Raw genomic sequence first — 27796 nt, 5'->3', positions numbered from 1 at the left:
TCTTCCAAAAATCAAAACAACTTGAACAAGGTTAAGTTTTCAGTTTCTCAATTTGTCATATATTCAAATTGAGAAGATGGGTAGCATTTTATAAAGTTTGGCACTTTATGTTTCCTCCCACTGAAGATTCTGCCAAGATTTATAATTTTTATTCTATTCCAGATAAAATGGGGGCAAAAAAGCTGATTTTAATTCCCCGAATTGCTCCTTAATTAGTATGTCTTATCTTGACTTACACTAATAAATGGATTTTCAAACTGGTAGGCGTATGTTTAAAAAAACACTCTTTTTTAACCCTGCCATTATGTAAAATCCACAAAAATAAAAGACTTTAAAAGAAAATACCAACCTCTTTGTTACAGAGAGTCATAGAACTCAATTTATTCAGTGAGCACTTTGAGGACCACACTTGCTAAGGTAAGATCTATTGGTTTAAGGTAAAGTCTATTTGCCAACCAAAGTAATTCTTATATCAACCCTTGGTATATGGGCTATTTCCCTGATAGCTAGCACTTGTGGACTTGCTAATTTATTAGGTTTTGCTATGGGCAGAAAGGCTTCTGGATACTAGGAGACATAGCAAGTTTGGACTTGTCAGTGGATTAGGTCCCACCTCCCTCCTTTTAGGGGCATCTATTTCCTAATGTGATCCAACTTCTGTTGCATCTAGTTCTCAGTCTATCACCTGTAGATCCAGAGTGTTCCAACTTTCTTGGGACGGAAAATATAGAGGCGAAAAGGGTGAAGGAAGACCCTTGTTTGTTTGGGGAAGTCTAAACTGGGAGGGATGCAGAGCTCCAAGTCTTAAACCCCCCAAATCTAGTCTATGGAGACTTAGTACACATCACATATACAGTACGAGGTGCATCCAAAGTTTGCCTATGGCACTACGGTCAGCTTACTAGAAGCGCAAGAGTTGTAAGAATGAAACCAAGAGCATGACAGCTGCTCTTAACTCTAATATGGAGGTAGAGGCCACAGAGACTACAAATTCCATGTGTGCTACATCTGCTCTTGACAGAAAAACGATATGCATTTGGAAAGAGATTGCCTTTGATTGCTGTCCTGTCCATTCCTCCTGCAAGGGGAAAGTGTTCTGTTTCTATAGACTGAAAAGGAAAGGAACACTCAATTCCCAAAAGGGCTTTCAGGAGCAAAGCCTTCCTGAGCTCCTTATGTTCTTTATGTTTTAGACTTTAGCAAATTAATAGAGGCAAGTTCTACCACTAAATAAAGTGTCCTTGTGTGCCTAAATCAGACACAAGTCACCTGGGTCTTCTGGTATATAATGAATTTTAGAGGTAAAGGTAATTTTGGCACAAAGAATTCTAGAGATTTATGTAATAAGCACAGCCATAAATTACAAAACTGATGGCAAGTGTCTCAGTGACAAAGTCTTATTTAAATTTTCCCTTGGATCCAGTTGGATCACCAGATATTGGGACCCATGTAAACTGTGCCTTCGTACTTAAGAGCCATATTGTAAACACAATATTTAGTATTTTCATGGTATTTCTAATCTTCAAAGCAATTACAAATATTAACTAATTATTCTTAATTCATTATGAATATCTTTTATTGAGTAGAACTTCATAAGCTGCAAGAAACTCATAAGCTGCTCTGTTTACTTCTGAAATAATGTATGTACTGTATTAACATCCCTCCCTTTCCTTTCAAATGCTACTAGCTAAGGGCAAAATCTTGATGGGGGCTTGGCCATTGACATCAATGATATCCAGATCTGGCCCTCTGTTTCAAATCCTGGGTCCTATTTAGGAAGATGACCTTTATGATGACCATGAGTTTCTGCCCCATGGTTTAAGGGGGTAAAATTCTGCTTTTTTACCATACAAAGCTCCGATTGGTGCCTTGTGGAAAAGTCATACAGAATGTAATAGGGAATATTTTTTTACAATCACACTATAGACTTTAATAGAGAATTACATCCCTGCTACAGAAATCTACACAATGGTTCAAAAAGGCAATAAAATAGGACATCACTCTATTAAATTCAACAGGTTTGAGGGTAATTTCTACAGAATCTGATTGGTTTAATCCCCATTAAAATTTACAGGACTTTCCTATAGGATCTGCATAGTTAATGATAGCAATGTTAGTCCTATGTAGCTACAGGAAAAGCACAGTCATGATCTGACTTGTAGGTATCATTAAGAAACATGTCAGAACACAATGGGGATGAGTTCTCCGCTGCTTCACATGTAATATGGTATTTACACCAGTGCAAAGTGAGTGCAAAAGACCACCACGTCAGACCTTCTCCCTTCCTTTTGCAAAGGTGTAAGTGAATGAACCATGTGTGAGGCCGTGGAAATCAGGCCTGTGGGCCTCAATAAGATGAATGAAAAAAAACACTTAAAATCTAGCTACATTTTCTGTGGGATTCCCACAATGTGGAAGTACTTTAATCATGGATAACATCTCTGATTTGTAAAAGCCATCCAATGGACCTAACACACAGCCCGAGCAAAATAAACGTGACCTCCAATGGCATGACAAAATAATTGTGCCAACCAAGGACAAGATTTTTGCCTCATTTTAATCAGCTGCACACTGTGCCAGACTACAATGAGTGCAGATGCTTTCTAGGATGCTATCTGTCTACTTCTGAATCCAAAGTACAGGAAAAACAAATGTAAGTAGACTAAAGACATGACAGTGCAGTGTAACCCATCAAATGCAAGTAGCATATGGTAAGATACACATTGCTAGAGGTCACCTAGCAACACTGCAAGGAAACATGTACAGTATGACACAAGGCTGATGACATAGGTCACAAAGGAGATGGTATTCACGTGTTGACTGGAAACAAATCACTCTAGTGTGGAGAGGCTGTTACAATAATGGCCTTTTGCTGCAGTGTGAGTCTCACCACTGAAGACACCTGACAGCTACATCTCACCTTCAGTGCTGAAACTATACCGGGTTTAGAGCTTCCATTACACACCAGTATTACCATTAGACCTAAAGGCAGTAAATTCACAGCAAGCACATGCTGTCAATGCATACTGCCCACACTGCACAAAAGTACATCAGTCTATAGCAACCACTGACAGAATTTCTAATCCATAGAATTCCATAGTATGCATCCATTTCTTTCTTTAAAAAAATTCCCATCCACCAAAAATGTTTCATACCCAGTATGTGAGGCAGTTGGGAATCAGGCTCTGAATCTTGATACGGCAGTAAGATGAGTTGTTTGAAAGCCTTCATAAAATTGTAAGCAGATAGTTTAGACACGTTGATGAGAAAAGTAGGTTTTATTGTGACTTGACTGACAGACTTAGTGAAGGGTATTTACAGTTTGACTCTTGTTACTAAAAACACCATGACAGGTAAAACCTGACATGTATGTATAATGGGAAGACTGTGGAAAATTATGACAAAAGGAGCTCATTAAAGAGCTAGTACTTTTAGATTGGCTAATTTCAAATGCTGAGCCACAATTTCTGAGTGGTGTACACCAAACTTAAAAAAACAAACCATTCGGGGAAAGCCTGGTTTGCCTGACGTCCATTCTCAATAGGTTTGTCTGGAGAACGAAGCAGGGAGAGAACAGGGAATACCACAACACACACCACAACACGGGGGCGAGGTCACAGGGGGCTTAGGGAGGAAGTTGAAAGCCGTGAAAGGAATGTTTAAAGAGGTAAGAGATGTCTGGGAATGGGGATCTATCGCGGGGGCAGGAGCTGCTGAAAAGGGAAAGCAGCAAAGAACTGGAGAGAGAGCACAGGAAACCTAATCCCAGCGCTTTGCATTTATAAAGAAATCTCTGCTCAGGATGTCTGAGAAGGAGACTTGTCTATTGACCATTGCACAGAGCTGGGTACGAGGAGATTTGCATTCGGTTAACAGCAAGGCATTCCTTCTGACTTACTGCGTGAGCTTGGGCAAGTCACCTCACATCTCTGTGCCTTACTTTCATCATCCGTAAATTGGGGATAATGATACTTACCTCACATTCATGCCACAAGACTTAACGTTGTAAAGACACTACACAAGCACAAAGCATTATAATATTCTTGTCTCAAAGCCTATACATACAACCTAATGAATTAAGTTTTATAACACAACTGTGAAGGAGAGTAGATGTCATCACAATCCTCCTATAGATGGGAAGACAGATAATACAGAGGGGGTAAGGGCAATTTTTTTCAAAAATGTCCAAGTGACTTAGGATCCTACGTCCCATTTCCAAAAAAGACTTGGGAGCCAAGTCTCACTGAAAGACAGTGTAGGCTTCTATGTGTAACCTCCTGGGTGTGGTATTCTGTCCCATCTAGTGGTGACGAGAGAGAAAGAGAGATTAATGAGTCTGCTCTACAGCCTTAGCTAACAGGCATATGGCTTTTAGCTCATGCAATAGAGGCTCATGCACTAAGCTCCAGAAGTCCTAAGTTCGATCCCGCCCACCAACGACGGGGGTCTGTCTGTGTTACATAGGTACTGACATCACTTTTGAAAACTGGATTAGGCTTCTAAATCGCTTAGTGTTACCTTAAGTAACTCGAATAAGGTCACACATTGTTCCCTGAGGCAAAGTTGTGAACAAAACTAGGGTTTTGAGTCTCAATCCCCTGTTCCAACAATTGTTGCCTTCCGGATCAATAACCACATGAGACAAAAATACTTGGATTTGGAAATGGACTCTTGTCTATATTGCCCAGTCCATCCATTTGAGCTCAGGTGAAATCTGCTGCATTTTTATGGAAGACTGTTTATCCAAGAAGAGGGAATTCACAATCCCAAATCGCTAAAGCTCTCCCCTTATTTCAGCCTTTAAGAAATTAATTGAAGCAAGATATACTAATAAAGAAAGTGTCCTTGTATGTCTAAATCAGGGAGAGGTAGCTGGGTAGTTTGAGCACAAATTGAATTTTATGTAATAGGGACAGCTATAAATTGACAAAATCATGGCAAGCATCTCAATGACAAAGTGTCTTGCATGCAGAAGGATGAGTAATAAAACCAGATGTGTAGGGGAATATTACACAGATTTTAATAGCTGCTTCGGTTTTTTATTTTATAAACCAAGAGAAAGGTGAAACACAGTCCCGGCTACTTATTTCTTCGTTAATGTCTCCATTTTCTTTTTCTTTTCCATTGTATATTAAAGAGCATACTGACACTGTGTTTTTCAGGTCCAACTATTTTGAATTTTGCTGAGAAGGGGCCAAAATGAAAGTTAATAACAAACTTCATGGAGTTGAGAGCTGCAATATGTCATTATGGGCTGACGTTGGAGCCCAACATCTTAACAAAATCATCCTCTTTGCCAGGGCGGTCTTACTGTACAAGCTTTTGCAAACACTTTAGCGAGAATACTGTACCGTCTTTCATGCTGCATGAACCCTAAGCAGAGTCCAATATACAAAGTCAGTCTGAAATGTCATCAAGCCCTCTCCCCCATCACAAAAACCCCAAAACATTATTTTTTCTAATTACAGAAAATTCTAACACTGGACTCTGAGGCATTTATAACTATTCTTTGCCCACAACAATCTTAATTAAGTATGCAACGAGAATTGTTTTACTATAATTAGCCTAGCAACAAGAGGATCTCCCATAGTGGATTATTACAAACTATTTAGAGAGGGCTTTATTTCTTTGTTTGTTTGTGTGTGACAACCTAGCTCCCTCCATTCTCTTCGCTCCCCATCTTGCTCTTTGTGCTCAGCCCAAGCTGGACTGTGTACATTTTTGTACTGCACTCTCTTGCCCCTGGACATTTTTCCATGCTTACTCTTAGAATCCCTTTCCTGACCTTTCATCTTTGTTCCTCTGCAAATCCTTCCTCAAAACACACTTTCCCCATGAAGCCTACTAGTCTAAATTGCCTCTCAACTTACCTTTATGCGTAAAACACAAAACCAGCCCAAACCTGTGCAACCCTCAAGATGCATGCCTCACTAACCTCAGCCAGTGCATAATGTCATCACTAAAGCCCCTGTCCTTCCACTCCCCTTACTGTTTGTCACTAGCCCTTTTTATATTAGGGTAAAGCTATGGGGTCAATTCTCCACTGCCTTGCACTGTGTGCATCTATGGAGAGTGAAAGCAAAATGGTAACAGTCTGACCGGGTAGCAATTGACACCCACTTTACACAAGTGCAAAAACCCTCACAAAGAACAAGGCAAAGGAGGGTCAACCTAGCAGTCTTTATTAGTCTGTAACATGCTATACATTTACTACATGGTGGAAATTACACATAGTAACGGTGGGAGGAAAACCTCCCTGTGCTGATTATGACTTGTAATGACCACGAAAGCAACATGCTAAATACAGCAAAGATTCTGTCAATTGGGAGATCTGTTGAATGAGGTCCCTTTTTCCAGTCACCTGAGTTTGGACTATTTCCTTCTGGAGCTGCTCACTGTTGTTCAGACCTATGGCAATTACCTATATCTCTGCATTGCAATTGTACAGAGGTTACAATATGATGTTACTAAAGAAGCTGGATTTATTAAAAATGATTGCTTTCCTGTGCCACGTGTTAAGTGGGATTTTTATATAGCTTTTTTCAGTTTACAGAACTGTAATTTTTATGCAAGTTCCTGATGTTTGATCACTGTCTAATTTGAAGCTTCTTATGCACTCTTTCCACATCAGCACATTGTATTTGCCAGGGGGTGGTTCTGAGAGGCTGCAGATGTTGCAGCAAACCCCCAAGAATTCTGACTCCTTCTGTCTGTTTCTAATGCTCCTCTTCTCACTTCCAACCCAGCTGGCCCCTACGTTCACAGTTGTCCTTAACTAATTTAATAAACCTTTATACAATGTACAGTTTTATTTTAAGTATGGGGGAAGGAAATACAACCCACACCCACTCAGGGCTTGTCTTCACTACCTGCCCGGATTGGCGGGTAGAAATCGATCTCTCAGGGATCGATTTATTGCGTCTCGTCGGGACGCGATAATCAATCCCCGATCGACGCGCGTACTCCACCAGCCCAGGTAGGAGTAAGCGCCGTCGACAGGGGAGCCACGGCGGTCGATTTGCCGCCGTCCTCACAGCAGGGTAAGTCGGATCAGATACGTCGAATTCAGCTACACTATTCCTGTAGCTGAATTTGCATATCTGAAATTGATCCCCCCCTGTAGTGTAGACGTAGCCTCAGTGTGGTGCTCTGTCCCCCTCTAGTGGGGCTTGGGTCAGATACAGAGATTGATGAGCCTACCAGAACTAGCTCTTTCAGCTCAAGCTGCAGAGGTTTATACATTAAGATCCAGAGGTCAGGTTCAATTCCCATTACTGACATTTACTGAAAGATTTCACATTACAAGTGGTGAGAAGGGGGAGCGTGAATAAAAGAGGTCAGGAAAGAGGAGGTTGTAGGTATCTGAGTGGGATGGACATCAATAAATACGTACATATTAAGGGTCCCTAACTGAATGTTTCAGCCAGGTTCCCCAGTGGGATGGAACCAGTACTAGTATCGCACAACATTGAAAATCATCATGCTAGAAGGAACCATACACTCCAGAGAATTATGAGAGTCAAAGCAGTTGTGCCACATACCACCTCTACTGTGTATAAACAGGGAAGATACTTACACTTACAGGTTGACTTTTTGGCACATCATAAACACCTTCCTTCTTTTGGCTCGTCGGAACCTGTGACAGTAAATCAAACGCACAATCATCATCGAGGTAAGAGTCTGGAAAATTTGAAAGTTGTAGCTGAGTACACTGTATTTTACGAAAGAATTAAGTCATTCTATGTGACTGAAATCAAGAATGACCCCTTTTAATATAGGGAATGTCTTTCAGTGGAGATGACCATGAGTGGCAAAACTTGGATCTGGTTTCGAACACCAAAGTGGTCGTTCAGATCTGGGGTTTTCATTCAACTCATTATAGAGTTAAAATTGTGTCTGTGTATGAACTTCCATGAAGTTAAGATGCTTTTGCATCCCTCTTCTACATAAGTGTTTGCTTTTTTCTAGGAGGGGTTGGGGGGAGGGTAAAATGGGAGTCATGTTTGGGCCATGGCTCCATTTTCTCCTCAGATGAGCTCCTTTAATGAAGCTATCAGTTTGGCCAGCATCAATATTAATTTCCTTGCCTCACCTAATTAATTATTGTTAATCAGAACAAACAACAACTAGTCTTGGAAGGGTTACATTTTTATCAGTAAAGGCTGTTTTCATCATACACACATGACCCAAGGAAAAAATATTTCCATTGATGATTGAAATTTACAAATAGGCAAAGTAAGAAAAATGCTGCTTGAGAACTTATTGGCATTTGACTTAAGGATATTTACTTTTTATATTTTGACGTGTTGACAATTTGTGTTTTAATGGTGATAAAGTTTTAAGTTTTTGAATCTCCGTGTCTAAAGGTCATTAAATAATTATTGTCCGACCCTCACACAATTTCCTGAAACTGAAAATTTAAATAGAAAAAAATGTTTAAAAACCAACATGGATATTATCTGTCCAAAAAAAATAAAAATAAAAATCAAATTTTGCCAAGCCTAGTAAACACGCATATTTCTGGGGTGGGGCTAATCACAGGCCGCTATAGAATGTCTGACCTAGCATTCTGCAACTCTTGATAAGGGGGCAAATGTCCTTTCAGAGTCTGAGGCAGCATCTACAGAAGCATAACGAGGGAATTGAAGTCATCAGCCCTTCTCGTGGGCACAGGCTGTTGTACTTTAGTAAGTTTGGGCCCAACTCTCATCCTAGGCTTGATGGAGTTCACCTACAGTATGATTGATAAGGGGATCGGGTGCTATCCACTTATAAAGTAAATCCAAGAGAGTTATGATTTTTATGATCAGTTAGGATTTTTTAAATTTGAGATTGTTTTTTCCTGCTAAAAAACATTGAAAGCCTGTTGTAAATGGGAAATACCAAGCTTAACAGTGAAACAAATGTCCGGTACATATAATATACCAGAATCACCTTTATATTGACTATCCTAGTTCTTTGGAAGAAGGTTACATTTTAGAAGTCAATGAGCTTTACCAGTTAAACTAATCCTCGCAAATGTAATAAAATATCTTGTAAATCTTTAAATAAATCTATTTTTGTCCATATAAGCATGACAGAGATTATACAGTAGGTCAAGTCCACAATCTTACCATAAATTTATCAGAAGTTACCTATCCAGTGATATATGGCACAACCTCCAAATTAGTCCAAGAGGATGTCAGTCCGAACCATTCATACTTTCACAAGGCTCACATTTTATTATGACAGTCTCATTTTTCAAGGAACACTATGCATTTTAATTAAGAAAATATAGAGGAAATAATCAAAAATACCCAAGAGATTTAAGAGCAAAGTCCCATTGAAACAGAATGGGACATATTCTTCTAAACCTTTCAGGTGCTTTTTATTCCTAATTCAAGAATTCTCCTATTCCTATTTCAAGAATGACCAGTGATAAGAATTTCCCATAGTGCTCTTACAGTGCCCTCTATTCCACTAAAAAAATCCATCACATTAGATGTGTGAAGTTAGTAATAGTGGAAAAATTCAATTTAAGTGAATCAACCGTCTACCCACTGGCAGACTGCTACGTTGCACTGTAAGATCAGGAACCAAGAATTTTTATTTAACAAGTTGCTTGGATTTCTGTTATTCCTTGAGAGAGGTACAAACAGTACCTGAGAAACTGCTGTATCTTTACTAGGATATTTTTCTTTAATGTAAACCAGTGCTGCCCATCACACTCTCTTATTTTCCTTTCTTCTGGAACAAGGTGATTCCATTTAAATACTCCCATCCAGGAATCATTAAGAGTCTTTGACACCTAGCCAGAAGGCTCCTAATCATAATATATTTCAATGAAAAAGAACATGATATAACTTCGTGGCCACATCCTACTGAGTGAGGCACCCCTGGAAGTTAGATGTTTTAGCAAACCACAGCGGAGCCTGCTGCAGGACTGCAGAAGATTAAATCAGATCTTCTTGCTTCCCCCTTTTCTATCTCACACTTGAGAGCGGCATTACCCTACCGTTTAATGAGGTTCACAACCATAGGGTCACATTTAGACTCTTCAGTATCTACCTTATCCCACATCCAAGCTCTCATTAAGTTTTGTGACTCTTCCCTTCAGAACTTCTCTACAATTCGTCCTCTCCTCTCTCCCTCTACTGCCAAAAGAGTGATCCACACCTTGTTTGTTACCACAAGTACTACTGCCTCCTCCTTTCTGCCCTCCCTTACTCACCTACTCCTCCTAGCCATAACCCTGAAGCCTACAGTCTTTTGCCTTCTATAAAAGTGAAGGCCATGTCTCCTTTGGCATCAAAGTTCAGACTTGCTCTATTCTGATTGAACTGCACTAGCCTACAGCTCAGTTCTCATATATGCCCCACTCATGCAGGAAAATGTTCACTAACCATTTGGAATACAATTTTGATTCAAATATTGACAAAAAATTTTAAAGAGGTTGTTTTCCCTTAGAAAATCTTTTCATGGAAAAATTTTCAAAGAACTCTACTCAAGACTCTGGACCTTTCTTCACACTGCCCCTAATACCTGGAACAATCTCCTCCTCCCTCCTAGTCAGTCTCCCTCTTTTTCTCCTAATCACTCTGAAAATTTATTATACTAAGCATGTTTTCCAACACTAATCTATTCTGGCAGGATCACTTTCCTGCTATCCAAACCCTCTTTCCAATATGAGTATATGAAATAATGACTATCACATGAATCACAACATAACCACTGATCTGAGCTCCTGTAGAGAATATTGCCCATAAATCATCACGTTTTCCCTTTCCCCTCCCCTATCACCATATTCTGCTGTATGCCTATTGTTGCTTGGGCCTTGTCTACACTAAAGGGAAAAGTCGATCTAAGCTACGCAATTTGAATTACATGAATAGCATAACTCAAATTCATGAAGCTTAGATCTACTTACCGCGGGGTCCACATTACGTGACATCGATGGGAGACGCTCTCTCGTCGACTCCCCTTACTCTTCTCGAGCAGGTGAAATACAGGAGTTGACGGGAGAGTGATCGGTGGTCGATTTAGCCGGTCTTCACTAGACCCGCTAAATCGACCACCGATGCATCGACCGCCGCAGTGTCAATCCTCCGGTAAGTGTAGATAAGCCCTTACACTGCAGGCTCCTTGGAGTACAGACCTTGCCTTCGCCTTTGGCTGTAAAGTATCATAAAAACCAGTGATACTATATAAATAATGTAAAATTAATTAATAAAGGCCCAGGTCCATAAAAATGGTGGCACTAACATAAAACCAGCTGTCAGGTAAGGAAATGTGATGAAAAGTCCAGTACAGAAAGGACTGCTGCATGTTTGGTGGTCAAATCCCACAGTAATTAGAAATACATGGGTAGATTAGATTAAATACACAGAAAAAGCATGCACATACACACATGCACACATTTTGGGGTAATGAGTCAAAGAAAGAAATGAATAGAAAAACCATGCCTAATAAGAGAAAATGCAACTCAGTGATATTAAATAGTGGAATGTTATCACAATAGTGAGATTTAATGTTTGTTTTTTATTTAACTAACTACCACTCAGGGACCTTTTGTACTTGGGGGAAATGAACTCTTTATACACCAGCCTTAGGTAGGAAAAGCAGGATGGCACCACAAAAAGAAGGTGTGAATAAGACAGACAGGGCCGGCTCCAGGCACCAGCTTGGCAAGCAGGTGCTTGGGGTGGCCTCTTGGGAGAGGGGTGGCACTTCCACCTATTCGGCGGCAATTTGGCAGACGGTCCCTCACTCCCGCTCGGAGCGAAGGACCTTCCGCTGAATTGCCGCCGCAGATTGCGATCGAGGCTTTTTTTTTTTTTGGCTGCTTGGGGCGGCCAAAACCCTGGAGCCGGCCCTGAAGACAGAACACGATGTGTGAGATGGAGGACACTTGTTCCTGTGGAGCCAGTCACAACAGAAAGAAACTGCCTTGAGTCAAAACATCGCTGTGGCCTGTCTGTCTTGTACACTGCTTATTACAGGTAATGAGGATGTGTAATTTCAGAGTGCTTAGGTTACAGGTCAATGAGGAGCTTGCAAGTTTCCCATAGTTAAGTATGGACAGAAACAGTAACTTGTAGGAGACAGAAAGAATTAGGCAACAAGGAAGAATCTAGTTCAGAGGAATCTTACTAATGATACTAAACTGACTGGTTCTGAGTTAGTCAAGACCTGTAAAAGAAACAGCCTTTTCAATGATGTAAGTGTAATAGGAAGGTTGTGAGCACCTAGATTTACAGCAGCTAGGGAAATCATAAGTTACATTGAGACTAGAGTCCCATGGGAAACTCTACTGTGGTGATACTTCAGTGTTTGTTTGTCAATTGCAATAGATAACTAACTAAGATTTGTGGTTAGCTAATTTCAGTGTTTACCATATTCACTGTATTGCCTATAGTAAATGTAGAGAAGTACAAGGGACCACAGGCAAAACTGGCATGATTTTCATTGCCACCACTTAGAAAAGAAACCTTTCACCATGTCCAGGGTCCATCAAATGAAGCCTTGAACAATTCACTGGTGATTCAGAGGGCAGAGGCAGCACTTCCAGAACAGTACAGATCTCCTCTGTTGTCTACCATCCTTTCTTTCCATTTTAGCAAAACCTTGGAAACACTATCGTTATTCATTCACATTCGCTAGGTCCCTCAAAACAAATGGTTTTGATTGAGTCTGGTCTGGCTTCCATCGCTCCCGGAAAAGCAACTGCCCTTTGTATGAATGGGCTCCTCTCTCTCATTCTTCTCAACCTCAGTCCCTTGGCTGATACATTGACCATGACTCCCCTCTTAGCCACCTATAACACTTCTTAGAGATCCCCTTCACCTTCCTTCCCTGGCATCACAGATACTTCTTCAATAGCTCTGCATTTTGGTCACCACCAGTTAAAATATCTTAAGCTGATTGCATGCATTTGATATGAAAATTATGGGGCGAGCAGGAGTATGACACTTAGAGAGAGAATTTTAAATAAGGTCACTTTTCAGACAGCAACTACACTTCAAACCATGTATCCTAGCTCAGCAGTTCTCAACCAGAGGTCCAGGGCCCCCAAGGGGATGTGAGCAGATTTCAGGAATCTGCCAAAATAAACGAGAAAGCCGAAGCCTGAGCCCCATCACCCGGGGCTGCAGCCGAAGCCCGAGCAACTTAGTTTTGTGGCATGGGGCCGATGGCAATTGCCCTGCTTGCTATCCCCTAACACCGGCCCTGGCTTTTAATCTGCTGGATATGCAGAAAAGCAGTTCTTGTGGCACAGGTGAGCCGAAGCTATAGCATGTTGGGGGGCCCTCAGAAAGAAAAAGGTTGAGGACCCCTGTCCTAGCTTATCTCCAAACTTAACACACTGTGTGTGCAGGAAAATACATTCACCCCTAGTGGCTTTAACGCACTGGCTACATAGCATATTTTAGTTAGTGATGGGAGAACAACACAGCTTTGTAGGCTTAAATGTACATATGAACTTAATGAGCTAATGATCAAATAACAGAATGCCCTAAATCCCACTCATTTACTTATGTTCCACCTTCTTACTCCTCTCTTTTCTGGCCTAAATCCCATTCTGTCCCTTTGTTTTTCTACTCTTTTCTTCATTCTTTCTTTCATTACCGTCTTTTTTAAATTTCCCTCCCGTCCTCCTCCATTCCATCCCAACTTGTCTGTTTTTAAAGGTCTGTGTTACAACCAGATCAACCTAAACTACATCCCAACAAAATGCTGGGGCCCTTTATAACCCTCCACCCTATGAAGGATTTATTGAAATCTTGATTTTCCTGTTGTAATTTCTTTTAATAGAACAGAGATCTCTCTGTCTTCAGATTTGCTCTTGTTTGTGATTTAAACTGAATTAAATAATCTTTTGATAAGTCCTGCACTGACCCCTGGAGGATGGACTGAATGACAAAAGGGGTATTTTACATTACCATCGATGGGAGATTTGTCAGAGTACAGAATGCAGGACGTGGGGTGTGTGTGTGTGTGTGTGTGTTGTAAAACTGGATGCAGTTATAAAAAATGTTGCAGATTAAAAGGAAAGAAAGGAATCCACTATTTGTCATACTATACAGAGTACACAATGTTTATGACCCTACATCAGTTACCAAAGATGAAGTGGATACATTCTGAAAGGGCTGAAAAGAAAAACAAATAAATAAGGAAAGCATACTGAGACTTTGAAAATTATTTATGTAACTTGAATGAAGATGAAATGTCACGATGAATGAAAACTAAGTGAACTTCAGTCTATGAAATGTGCTTTGCTAAATGTTTGCATTGGGTGCAGAAGTAACATAAATGTAGCCATTTTATACCTGATATATGTTTTCTTCTGTTTCAGGCTCACGGATTGGCTCATGTCCAGCCTCAAACACAATGTACTATTACATCAGCCGCCAAAGAGGAAAGGTCAAAGATGAAACAGAAGTGGAAAAAAGGCAATTTGGAATTCCAGATTAAAAAAAACCCTAAACATAGGCAGGTATTAAGGAAACAGGTTCAAAGTATAGGTTGGCACAAGGATAATCAGTTTGCTGGAAAACACAGAGTTATATTGTTTTCTTTTTAATGAAAGAGCAATAAAACAGACCTGGCTCTTCTTTAATGATTATTAGTTCAACTTCCTGCTGCTCTCTCACTAGGGATACATTCTGAAGCCCATTTCTGCTCTCATTGAAGTCAATGGGAATTCTGACATGGACTTCAATGGAAGCAGGAACAGGCCTCTGGGCTGAATAATCATCATCCACCTCCCCCAACTCCCCAAATTTATTAGTAGTGAATAAGAAAGCTAAACCAAAACTCAGAGAACAGTTTGGTGCTTATGTAACAAGTTTCATAGTAATAGTTTGCTACTTTGCTTTACTTTTTTTAGGTTATGGCTTTACAATCCTTACTGGTTAGGGTTATCAAAATAAAACTTTTAGCCAAGTTTTTCAAAAGCGAATAATGATTAAGGGCGTCTCCATTTTGGATGCCTCCTATGGGGCATCTCAAAGGGGCCTGATTTTCACTGAATAGTTACCCTCCAGAAACCAGGCTCCTTTCAGGTGTATTAAGCTGGCATGCAAAAATAGAGGCACCTGACGTCTCTAATTACTTTTGAAAATCTTAGCCTCAAATGAAGTAGCATTTTATTAGGATCCTACATTTCCAGCAAAATGTTAGAGTGAGTATGCACAACAGCTTATTTAATAAGACCCAAACTGCCAACATACCAAATCAGCTGGTTACAGTAGTCAATTCCAGTTTTTCCCCTGGTACCAGTAGTGATGCTCTGGGAGAAATTCTGGCCCCAGGGAAGTCAATGGCAAAACTCCCATTGACTTCCAGGGGGCCAGGATTTCACCCTCATTGTTGTTTTCAAAATAGTTTCTGTTTTTGTTACGTTTCCCCACAAAGATGTGTCATTATTTTTGGAGCGAAAACTTTCACTTCAGTTTCTAAAAGATATTCTAAGCAAATATTTAAGGTTTCCATCCTATATTGTAATATTACATATTAGTATTATTATCTAGAACTTTATGTTGAGATTGTTCTCCCTCTACTTAAAATGTATCTCAGTAAACTTTAGCAGTACTTTGTTTCAAGACTAGCCTGTGTCTGAAAATAGGATAATGTATATCTAACTATTTCTGAAACCTAATCTGTACAGCTTCAGAAATTACCTGGTACACAGGATCTTCTACATCTTCTTCCAAAATTGTCTACAGCAAGGAGGACAGGCGGTAAAAGCAAAGAACATAAACAGCAGAGAAACAAGACTGTATTCGGAAATTAAAGGACAGCAAAGAAATGAGCTCATTGTACGTTAAAAATAGATATTTCTTTTTGAGTTTACAGATAACTGTTGTGTTATTGCACAAGGTAACTTTTAATCAAAGCTGCACCTTGTCTGACTTTATTTAAGACGACACATTCTGAAGCAAAATTCGAACTGTGCTACAGTTACCAAACACTCTTAAAACAGATCTACCCAACGTGCTGGCTTCCACTAAAAGTTGTCTCTCTAATTCAAAGGAACACTCTCTATACGAAATGAGTACATCATTTCATAGAATCATAGAATCATAGAATATCAGAGTTGGAAGGGACCTCAAGAGGTCATCTAGTCCAACCCCCTGCTCAAAGCAGGACCAATTCCCAGCTAAATCATCCCAGCCAGGGCTTTGTCAAGCCGGGCCTTAAAAACCTCCAAGGAAGGAGACTCCACCACCTCCCTAGGTAACGCATTCCAGTGTTTCACCACCCTCCTAGTGAAATAGTTTTTCATGTTTCTAAGATTTTCATCTTACCCAGTGTTACAATTTCCATCACGGTTTAAGCCTACTTAAATTTCCATAAGCCCCTGGAAATTTCCATTACATGCATCCGACGAAGTGGGCATTCACCCACGAAAGCTTATGCTCCAATACATCTGTTAGTCTTAAAGATGCCACAGGACTCTGTTGCTTTTTACAGATCCAGATTAACATGGCTACCCCTCTGATACTTAAGCCTACTTTGGCAAAGTAAGAGCTGTTACCTTTCTATTTGTCCGTGTGGAGCATGATCCTGAAACCCCTACCCCTATCCTCTGACTGGCTAGAAGCTAAGCACACACAGATACCTGGTATACTGCTTGTTCGCACTGCTTGTCCTTTTGTGCCTTTTTTTCCATTTCTTCCCTTTGTTTCAATTCATAAATGAGCTGAAACAGGTCTCGCAAGTCCAGAATTACAGGCTCAGCCTATTGAAGCAAAAACAGTAAGTAGGTTTTAATAAAGGAAAGAAGACTTTTCCCCCCTGGTCCTGTTGGTAGAACAGTGATATCTACCTTTCAAGAGAAGGAACTTCACACTGAATTAATTTCTACCTTGTTTATATTAGTTTAGAAAATTGCATCTAGGCTAAGGTTCATTTCTATAAAACTAATTATATTCGCAGATTAATGATAATTATACTTATGAGTATTGAAAGTATTGCTTATATTTATTAGTGGTTTCTAATACAATGAAATTAGGGCAGATTTTATGCAAAGTAGCTATTTGTTTTCTATCGTTTTCTGTTTAAATGAGTCTACGAACATACGTAAACATATTTGTATTCCGTCGATGTATCTAGTTTAATTAGAAAGGAAAATAATTACTAATTAGAAGGAATACATCAAGAAAAATTAAGAAGGGTGAAATACATTCCCTTTTTCTCAGACTGGGTATAGCTAATCCACCATCTAAGAACTTCTTTGCAGACACATCTGACAGCACGTATATTGAACAAACAAGCTAGCATGCCCTTTTGAATAGCAACATTAAAGACATAACTTTCAAATTGAGTTAAACTATAGAAAATGACAAAGATTTGATACTTACTGCCTGGGCTGTTTTTATTGCCACAAATCTATGATTTCCTTCCTTTCCACACACATATCCAAAGGCTCGGTGGTCTGTGATATCCTTTGCAATGTACGAAATTTCATGAACTGCATGATGGTGCTGTAGGAGCTATTAAAAAAGCAAACCAAAACACATCTATAAAAACATTCCATTCAAGCTATAATTTAATTCTCAAGACATACATTTTACCTGGGTCTTCGTATGTCTACCAAATTTTAAAAAGCCATTGCGTCAAAATGAATAGCAATGTTTGGACAGTGCAATCAGGCGATCTCTAAACAAGTGTTTTGACCAATTTAAGCACTGTAGTCATGATTTGCATAAACGTTTCTTCCAATACCTTATGGTGCGAGATAATTCAATAAAGTATTCTCGGCACCTTAGCAATTAATTTGATGTCTAAAATGTATAAAATAACAAGAAGCACCTATCTGATTATCAGGATTCTAGCTCCAAGCCTCTTACTGGATCCATGTGGGACGACTTCTATGGCAGCACAGAGCCCCACTGACTGCAGGCCTGGGCCTAAGACTAGATCTTACTCCCTACGGAATCAATGGCAAAATTCCCATTGACCACAAGGATCCGACTACAAATTGCATTTTTAGAATTGCATTTAGGGCAACATCAGAGCAGCAAAATTTTACTTTTCTCAAAAACTCGTAAATTTCCCCCCCCTTCTTGGTTTGAAAAGGGATTGGTTTTTAGCTGACAGTGGCCCATTTTTGTCTGAAAAATTTGCAAATTTTGTTGTGAAACTGTGTGTGAAAGGCCTGTTTTTGATGTATCAAGAAAATGTGAAAGCACCCAAATGCATGGCTTTTCATTTTAATTGTGAACATTTCCATACGGCTGTATTTAATGCAGTAAACAAAACTAGCATCCACTTTCAAAGTCCTTGTGAAATAAAAAGGCTTTAAAGCCTTCTATAAAAGGGTATGAGACCCCATAGTCTACCTCAGGTCCAGAGACAATATAAGAGCTACAGAGGCAAATATATAAGCAACAGTCCCTTTGTCCATGCAAGCGCCAAGTCCATCTTTTGGACCACATAGAGAGGGATGCCATGGAGGAGCTAAAAGTACAGAAGAGTAGCACAAGTGATGACCCCTTAAGCGTAACGAAGGGAAAGCCAAGGTTTGCACCAACTGAATCAACCCCTCTACTACATCCCTGTCTACACCAATTATTGAGTCCGGGCTACCCTGAGTGCAGACGACAACTTTATAGGTCTGAATTTCTTACTTCGTCTGAATTTCTTACTTCCTACATGTCTCTTGCTCTTCACAGTCTAAAAAGAATACCATTCTCAAGTGCAGACAAAACCTCAGAAAGGGCACTACTAGAGGATCACATTCCTGTCCTTTTTGAGAAAAACACATATGGACAATCAGCATAGTACCCTGAGCTCTAAACCATTGGTTATTTTTACATTTTTTTAAATGTGTGAAAACAGAGCGAGGAGAGTGTGTGTGTGAGTGTGTGAGAGAGAGGGGGGGGGGGTGCCCGTGATGAGACTGCTGTAGAAATGGGGGATGAAATGAAAATGGAAATGTAACACAAAGATGAGAGATGACTGCTTATAAGACAAAAGATTGGATATTTTTTCATTTTGTTAGTAAGTGTCACACAACTTTTGGGGTTCAAGATGGCTCATGTTCAGGCTAACGGGTGTACTGCCACTGACTGCAATTTGAACAAGGCTGGGTTTTAGATGGCTATTGTTCATGAGAGATGCCGCTTTCCCAATGTGTTAATGATGTAAAATTGATGATGGGATCGCATTTATATAATATAGGGACATTGATTTATTTGTTTATTCTTAGCTCAAGTTGCATGCTCTCTGTAATAGTGAAATTAAATGTTCCCCTTTCTTTAAATGGTGTATATTATAGAGAATGTTATCTCAGGCTCCTGTTAAATAAAAGTTTTTTATTGATTGCCATGCAGCATTTTGCACTGAAATTAAACTCCTTCCTGGTAGAATTAGATTTGAAGATTATTCTGAGGTGGAAAAATATCATCTACAATGCAAGACACCAGATGGAGACATTTTAATTTATTTGGGAACCCTCATTAATGGTTCTAAAATCATTACATTTGTAATTGCTGATGATACCATTTGCAAGGCAATATTGAGCATCAAAATAAGTAAAGGTGTCTGCGGCATTATCTTTTTGCATATTTTACTTTATGGAGTGTTTAGAAAGGTTGCTCTCAAGAAGTTTTCATTAGTCAGAGAGAGATTCTGAGCACACGTGTCATAATTTTCTCCAGCCTTGGACCACATACATAAAATGTAATATTGTCCATACAGTTGTACCGAAATGCAGATGTACATAATCATTTGAAATTATTCTTTTGCAGACCTAGGTGAGTCTAGGAGTTGCTTGATATATATTTTTTTAATTTTCAACTAACTTAATCTAAAGTTTTGACTTAATAAGTATGTGCCTGATTCTTCTCTACCATACACTTACACTGCTGTAGTAAATTGGAAGTAACCCCATTGCAGTCAATGGAGTAAAATCTGTGTAAAACTGGAGATCAGAATCATGTCCTGTAGCTAATCAGATACGGTAGCATTTAACCCCCACTTTGCACTGGTGTAAAGGTGTGAAGTGAGGGAGAATATGGCCAGATGTCTCTCCCTTCTCAAGCAGAAATTAGAAATGGCCAGCTAAACAAAAGAACAGTCTACAAATACATGATCTTTATAGATTATGATTAATTTATGAGAATCCACCATATGCTAATTTAATCTGGCCTTTAAAATATGGCTGATCAGTGCAAATGCCTTCTTTATCCAATCAGTTTTACAACACTGCTTGCATTCAGTTACTACTCTTAAAACACTGTTCCATAGCCCCAAATGGAAATGAAACAAAACTGTTGTTCTACATTCAAGTACTCATGTTCACATTCTAATTTTCTCTCTCTCTCCTTCTCTTTTATCCTCAGGACTTTTATTATGACATAATCTTGCCTCTAGAGGAAGATGGGCATATGAAATAAGTATTTCATAACCCACTCAAGGTGTGTTCATGAGACCCCCTTTTGTTATTCTCCCTGATACATTCCTTCAGCTATTATTTGACAATTTTACAATATCTTTGCTGAGTGCTTCTATGAGCCATTTACCAATTTATAAATGAAGTATCAAATTGTTTGGAGGGCTGCAGTATGACAGAACAAATTACAGCGACGGCTTAATTTGTATTATGGTTCAATACAGTCAATTAAATACTGCATAGATTAGAAAGTAATTTGCTTTACCATTTAAGCTTTAGTTGTTTAAAAAAAATCCATTATACATATCGTCCATATTATTGTTCGAGTCTGTATGCAACACTATCCGCAGTACAAAATATACAGGATTCAAAAATATGATAAAAGCATGAATAAGCTGTGACACACAGGATAACAAAGAGTGGTATACACGACTGCTCAGTACTATAACTGTTCACAGTACTTGCTGTCTTGCGAGGCTAAGGGGAATGGGACCTCATTCGTAGAGCTCTTTTGTTTTACTTACATTTTTGGATAGATTTTTTTAATTTGAAGTTTAGGAGATAAAGTGGCAAATAGTACTTTAAAAAGCCAGAGCGCTCAGTCACTGCCACCATACAAAGCAGGCCTAAACCTGACCTATGCACAAAGATCAAGTAAACAGGCTTTGCGCAGGGGGTCTCTGAAAAGGTGGAGTGGTGGGCGGAATCCTCACAAACAATGGTGTAGCAATGGGCCTGTTTTGTCTTTGCTATTGCAATTTAAGGGTCGCTGTAACATCCACTGACCCTGCGCTCCCCTTCCACAGGCACTTTTGGCCTCTGTACCTACCTAGTCATTATTTTCTCTCCTTTTTCCAGGCTGTCCTCTGCTTCTGCTGCTCTCCCATGTTGCCTCCCCCCCCCCCCATTGAATTGATTGAGCTACCTCAGAGATCGGTAGCATTTCTAATTTCCCTCAGGCTGCTTAGAGCCTGTCATAAATTTGTTCACCCTTGATCCTCATCTTGCCCCTTGGATTTCCATGCTCTGGCCTCCAGTTCTCCTGAATCAATTAAGCACTTAGAGAGGCCAGCAATCATGTCAAATATGAGAGTTAGGTGGTGTTACAAAGTCACGGCCATACTATCACTATTCCCTTTTTAACGAGGCAGCCTATTTATTGAGGCCCGGGGCACAGTAGTAAGACCCCCAGTGAGAATTATCCTGCAGGGAAAGCAGCAAAGCATCTTGTAAATGGTGCCCAGTCAATAGTAGAAATCACAAATAAAACAATGTTATATTTATATGGACAAGCTCCACAGGGATTTCATATAAAGAACCTTTCATATTAATTAATTTACCCCATGAGCCTGCTTTCAGATCAGTGGTATCAACTGACTCAAATTTATGTGCCACTACTGCCACCATTAGCTTTGTGAGAGGAGTGACAGACCTTGTCCACCCATTCTCTATATTTCTATTCCTATTTGATATCTGTCAAGAGCATTTCCTACTCTATTTGAGCCAACAATCTTTTAAGGCTTTGCAAGAACTACTTCTGCATGCTGGGTGAAATTCATTTGTGCATGGAAGACAGATATAATGAGGTCCTCTGCACCACTTAGGCTTTATTATAGTTTTCTGTTTATAGTTATCTATCTATACATTCTAATTACAACATATATACAATATTAAAAAGTACTTTAAGGGCCACAGTTTCAGAAATGCTCAGAACCTGCAGCTGCCATAAATTTTGACTCAAATTGTGAGTGCTTAGCACTTCAGAAAATCTGGCCATAAATGTCTAGAGCGCTTACTAAATAAGAATCCCAGAATTTGAACTCATGGAGTAAAATTATTGTATCACCTTAGTAACAGGCTTGGTGAGCTGGAAACGTTTTACCACAATTTACAGCAACATGTTAAATTACACAATGTGGGACTGCAGTGATTCTGAGATTAGGTCTTGTCTCCATTGAAGACAAGGGAGGTACAGAAGTTTGGCTAGTTTCTCTTTTAGATGTGAGACTTTGTTACAAATATTCATGCTGCTTGGTGTGCACATACACACACACACACAATAATTTTCCCTAAACACTTTTCATTTCTGTCTTCCTAGCAGTCAGTCTAATGAGACACCTTTTGGATTTGCAGGGTTAAATGGAACAGTAGTTCAAAACATCCGTTTCTAGTGTAGGATGGGCTAGTGGCTTAAGCAGCAGATTTGAAACACCTAGATTCTCTAGAATTGCAGGTTCAATTATTAGCCAGGTGAGTCTAGCTTTACACCTTTCAGTGATGGAGAGACTGCATTTCATGCAGTTTATTGTATGTAGGTACTTTCTGTAGGTTCTCTATGGACATTTCAGATCCCATTGATAGGATTTTCTCTGGTGACCTCCATTAGGACCAGAGGGCTGTGAAGATGATGTCCACCTTTTGCTTACCTTCCACCCTAGGGGTGTCTGCATTTCAGTGGTACTATATGTATACGGTTTCGGGAAAAAATATAACAGCTTCTATATCAGAGCTCAAATGTTGGTGAAATGGAAAAGAAATCTGCAAATCAGTTTGCAGCTTGAACTTTTCAGTGTTGATTTTCTAGAATTTAGCATGTGGGGTGGCAGATGGAGTGGCAAAGAATTTGCCTATGGAACTATGTGGTGAGCGAGCAGATGGGGGAAAATGCACCGAGCACCGGCTGCAGAAATTCTCAATTTAATATGAAGTAGTAAAGAGGATTCAGCTTGGTGCATTTCAGAGCTGTAGTTAAACAGTTTAAAAATCATTGACTACAGCACAAAGCAAACATGGGCAGAGGTAGTGCCAGAGTTCCTTCACTGGGAGAGCCAATTGCTTTGTGCCTCCTGCAGTGGATTCATCCTTGGCATTTCTCTCTCGATCTCTTTCTGATAGGTTACTGGCGCACTCAGTTCAATTCAAGAACACTCTGGCAACATTTGTTATGTCAACAAAAGTGTAAAAGCAGAGATAGAATCATCTGGTCTCTAACAGAGGTCGCTACAGTCTAAACAGGGAAGGCATCACAGTGTATTTTGAATATTATTCTCTATGTGAATTTACCATTGCTGTTGATTTTTGAATTGGTGGCAAGTTGCTCTTCTCCTTTCTCCTAGGGTTAGGCACAGTTTTTCGCTCATATTTTCTTTTGATTAAATGTCTCTTATAATTTCTGCTAATTTTTCTAATAGTTATACAAAAGTTTCCTAGATGGTGTTTGAAGCCCAAGTAGGAAAGGGTGTAAGTAAACAGAACACTCAAAACACATTTTTTCCAGATCTAAAAAATTTGGTTAGTTACACTTAAGCTTTAAGCAAACCTGAAAAATAAACTTTGATTAAATTTCCAACTTTTATGATCTGGGAGGTGTTCCCCCAAATCTTCAAAGTAACAAAGTCAGTTATTTATTTGGAATATTACCAGCAACACATTACAAGTCACAAGAGGAAAGGCCTAGAGAAATGTGGCTAAACAAAATATGAGATGTGGGACAGATCAGAGATTAAATTAAACTGCTTTAATCTCACCATGAGGAGCATAATTGTAACACATGAGAAACAAACAATAAGCACAAATTGCCATATATCTAGGAAAATGTCAGTCTCTTATTTATATACTGAATAAAAAACTCCTGAATACCTATGCAAGTATAATAATTCTCCCCAAATACCCAATTCTGCTATATGTTGTGAATATATATATGTGTGTGTGTGTGTGTGTGTGTGTGTGTGTGTAACAGTGGTGCACTGTAAAACTGTGCATATATTTGTGATTAAAAATGTAGCACTAGGTACTTGTGGTTTCATTGTTTCATACTCTGCACTTATAGTATATCTTCTATTTGATGCTCTCAACAGGTGGTGAAACTAAGGCATAAAGAGATTACATGCCTTGTCTAAGGCCACACAAGAAATCGGGGGCAGAGCCAGAATTAGAACCCAGTCCTCCTGTCACCCAGCCCTCTGCCTTAACCACAATTCCATGCCATCCTTCCTATATGAGATCACATCCCAACTGTTCAGCTATGTGTATTTTGGCATTTATATGCTGTAATACTGGTCAATGCCATGGATACCTGTAATGAGCCCCATAAAACACAAATACACAGTACTAAATAAAATAAAAAGCACATTTCATTAGGTACGATTATCTAGCCCTTTGATGTGGTAATATTAAAAATCACTAGGCGCATACAAATAACTGTGTGTGTGGAACCTTGATTGTGAATGAGGTGGGATATAGTTCACGGTTAGCAAATGATCCACATATTAAACTTCTATTGAAAATTTTTTGGACAAGGTATCTTTTCAATTCAACCTTCTGACAGAAGCATCTCATATTTTAACAGTCAAATAAGCAAACCCAAACGGGCGCCTCTCTTGTGGTCCTGATATAATATGCTGTGTTCCACATCCTGGCTGAGAACCACGGATTACACAGCTCAGAAACAAATAAAAGAGTACAAATTGAACCTTGTAGCACAGAGCAAGAAAAGTGAACAAAGAGCAACATGACAATTTGCAGTTTGATTGCAGCATGTACCGCAGAATGGGCTTGGAAGCAGGAGTTTTGAGCATGAATATGATTGAACCCTCTCACTGAAAGAGACTGTCTGTTCTGCCGAACATTTGCAAAGCTCTATGTGGCTGAAAATGAATAGTCCGCCATTGAAGCTGTTTGACCCTAAGCCATTCATTCAATCTTAGCGGACAATAGGTAACAGAATAGCTCCCTTGTGGAAAACAAGCATAGGAAAAAAAAGGAAGTTGTAACCTTTGGAATGTTCTCCAAGCATGAATGGAGTTCTCTTCAGATGGCTGGCCTTTAAAACATGGCTTCACAATGAAAGGAAAATAAATCTGTCTAATCCCTGAGCCTCTTTAGTAAGGACAGATTTTACCCACAATAACTTGAGGAAAGGCTTTTGTAAATCCTTGTAAAAGGAATTTCAGTGGATATTCTTCATAAACACAAAAATCATACCCGATGTTGCACACTTTCAAATTATACATACATTAAAGGATTGTATCTGTACCATAAATGAGCATGTAAAAGTATTTGGCATCATTAAAAAATTATCAGCTGTCACAATGGGCTCAACCCTGCAAGCTGATAACCCTGACCCAGCAAAGCACTTCAGCACCTGCTTAACTTTAAGCATGTGAGTAGCCCCAGCAAAGTCAGTCTCTTTTTCCAGATGACAAGCACCAAAATGCTACATTACTTGTCCAAGCTCACACCAAAAGTCTGTGGTAGAGCCAAGAGGAGAATCAAAAGTCAGTGGACCTAATCACCTGTTTAAAGCATGTCCTTCACGCGTTGCTGGATTGAACCCAATATGTACATTCACAGTGGCTCAATGTCTTGAATTAATCCTCTCTTGAACTAACCCCCTCAGTTAGGTAGGGAAGTACCGTATTACCCCAATTTTACAGGTGGAAAACTGAGAAGTTCTCCAGGGCAGGAACTATTGTCTTTATTTGTGTTTGTATAGTGCCTAGCACATTGGGGCTGTGAATCTGATTGGGGCCTCTGAGTGCTACTGTGTTAGGGCCTGAAACAAAGGTCATTTTGGATATATCTACATAGCAAAGAAAAACCCACAGTAGGTCCACAGCTTCACTTCTGAGTAGACTTCTGGGCTCAGGCTGGAGCCCGAGCTCTGGGACCTTCCCACTCTGCAGGGTCCTACGGCACAGGCTCCAGCCCGAGCTCAGAAGTCTACACGGCAATGAAGCAGCCCGAGCCCCACAAGCCCAGGCCAGCCGCAGGCTTTTCTTTGCTGTGTAGACATATCCATAGTTAGTCAATGAAGTCAGCAAGGCCTTACTTTGCAAGCACACAGCCTAATTGTGATGAATAGGTCTGGCTGATGTAGCTGGAAATTCCAGGAACCTAATTTAAGAAAAAAGAACACTCTTATGATAATATATTTCTGTCTTGCTCTCATAATTTGTAATAATGTCTGACAAAGACCAGATGCACATTTAGTTATTGTACCTTGGCTTGGAAAGCAAATGCTAAATTGCTCATGCAGTAGATCCATTTATTAGATATATGAACTTATGAAAAGAACAAAACACAACTGGAATGCATACATGGCCAATTTCATAACATCTCTGCAAAAGTTTTAAAGATGTTGAGTGTATTGGGGGTAGGAATTAGCTGGCAAAATGTAAAAAGTTTTTGCCAATTAGTATTAATTCCAAGTTACATTTAAAATATGTCCTTGCAAATATTGTTCAGGAACAAAAAGAAATCCTAAAGCACAGAAAGCAAAAAGTGTCTTTTTGTAGTGCTTTGGAAAACCAAATATACTACACAAAAGTTATATTGCTGGATTTCCTGTGATCGATTGTATTATTTTTCTGTCATTTCTGCGCCAGTTTCAATCGGTTGTTTACATCACTGGTTATAAGAGAAGGGCTACATTATGAAAGAGATGATGAATGATGAGTAAAGGGTTACGTGACACAGAATAATTAAAAATTATGTATGGGCCCTGGAAAACTGGATCCTGGCTTTGCACAAGGCCTTCCGTGGGCAAGAGGACTTTTGGAGAAAGTCCATAATAATAATAAAAAATACTAATGTTTTTGTCAAATAGCGTAGCTGAAGTTGAAGCATCTTGGATTGAATTACCTGGGGTCCAGACGGCGCGGGATCGATGGCCACGGCTCCCCCGTCGACTGCGCTACTGCCGCTCGCTCTGGTGAAGTTCCGGAGTCGACGGTGAGCGCGTTCGGGGATCGATATATTGCGTCTTAATGAGACGCGATATATCGATCCCAGATAAATCGATTGCTACCCACCGATACGGCGGGTAGTGAAGACGTACCCTATGAAAGGCTGTTGAGGTCTTCAGGGATCTGGGAAAAATCATGCCCCAAGACTGCCACAGCAGCCTCAGGGCTGCCACAGCCCATGACTGCTGCGCTCTCCCCTCCTATCATGTACACTGATCATTGGACCAGCATAGCCCCGAATATGCCAGTCCTGACTCCCTATCTGTTGTGAAAGAGCCCCTGAGCCTGGTCCCTCTGATCTCAGGTTATATTTTCCTTTGATGTACTCTAGGGATTATGGAGCCCTCTACTGACTGGATGTTGAATTTGCGGGGGATAACATGGTACCCAGTAATGAGCCAGCAGGTTCATTACGGTATCAACGTATCTGGATATATCATCCTGGACTGTGAGTGCTTTTCAAGAAGCCATTACTCTTAGGAAGCCTTTTTGTTACCTTTAGAACAAAAACATTCTTCATCTCATTAAATGGTATTTCATTTACACAAATCACAATGAATTTCTTCATACAACACGTAGGAGGTGTTTTTTTTAAATGCCTATAGATTTAATACATGATACACATCCCCTCCTGGAGCTTGTTATTCGAAAAGCACATCACTGAAAGGCAGTT

The 27796-nt window shown here is 39.7% G+C and overlaps 1 protein-coding gene across 13 annotated transcripts in view; it reads right to left on the bottom strand.

The window, feature by feature from the left end:
- DAB1 (DAB adaptor protein 1) overlaps window positions 1-27796 on the bottom strand; it is a 701405-nt gene that overhangs the window by 39313 nt on the left and 634296 nt on the right. For 9 of the 13 annotated variants that reach the window (XM_054038504.1, XM_054038506.1, XM_054038507.1 and 6 more), the window contains 5 exons: window positions 17343-17474; window positions 16601-16720; window positions 15660-15698; window positions 14307-14372; window positions 7577-7636 (listed from right to left, as the gene is read on the bottom strand). In XM_054038504.1, coding sequence (XP_053894479.1) covers window positions 7577-7636; window positions 14307-14372; window positions 15660-15698; window positions 16601-16720; window positions 17343-17474 — 417 coding nt within the window. The remainder of the gene's footprint in view (window positions 1-7576; window positions 7637-14306; window positions 14373-15659; window positions 15699-16600; window positions 16721-17342; window positions 17475-27796) is intronic. The other 4 variants (XM_054038514.1, XM_054038516.1, XM_054038511.1 and 1 more) reach the window with 3 other exon arrangements.

This window comes from Malaclemys terrapin, chromosome 8, assembly GCF_027887155.1.
Source record: "Malaclemys terrapin pileata isolate rMalTer1 chromosome 8, rMalTer1.hap1, whole genome shotgun sequence".
Classification (NCBI taxonomy): Eukaryota; Metazoa; Chordata; order Testudines; family Emydidae; genus Malaclemys; species Malaclemys terrapin.
Note: the sequence above shows the minus strand (reverse complement) of the source record. Positions and strands in the feature narration are given on the sequence as shown.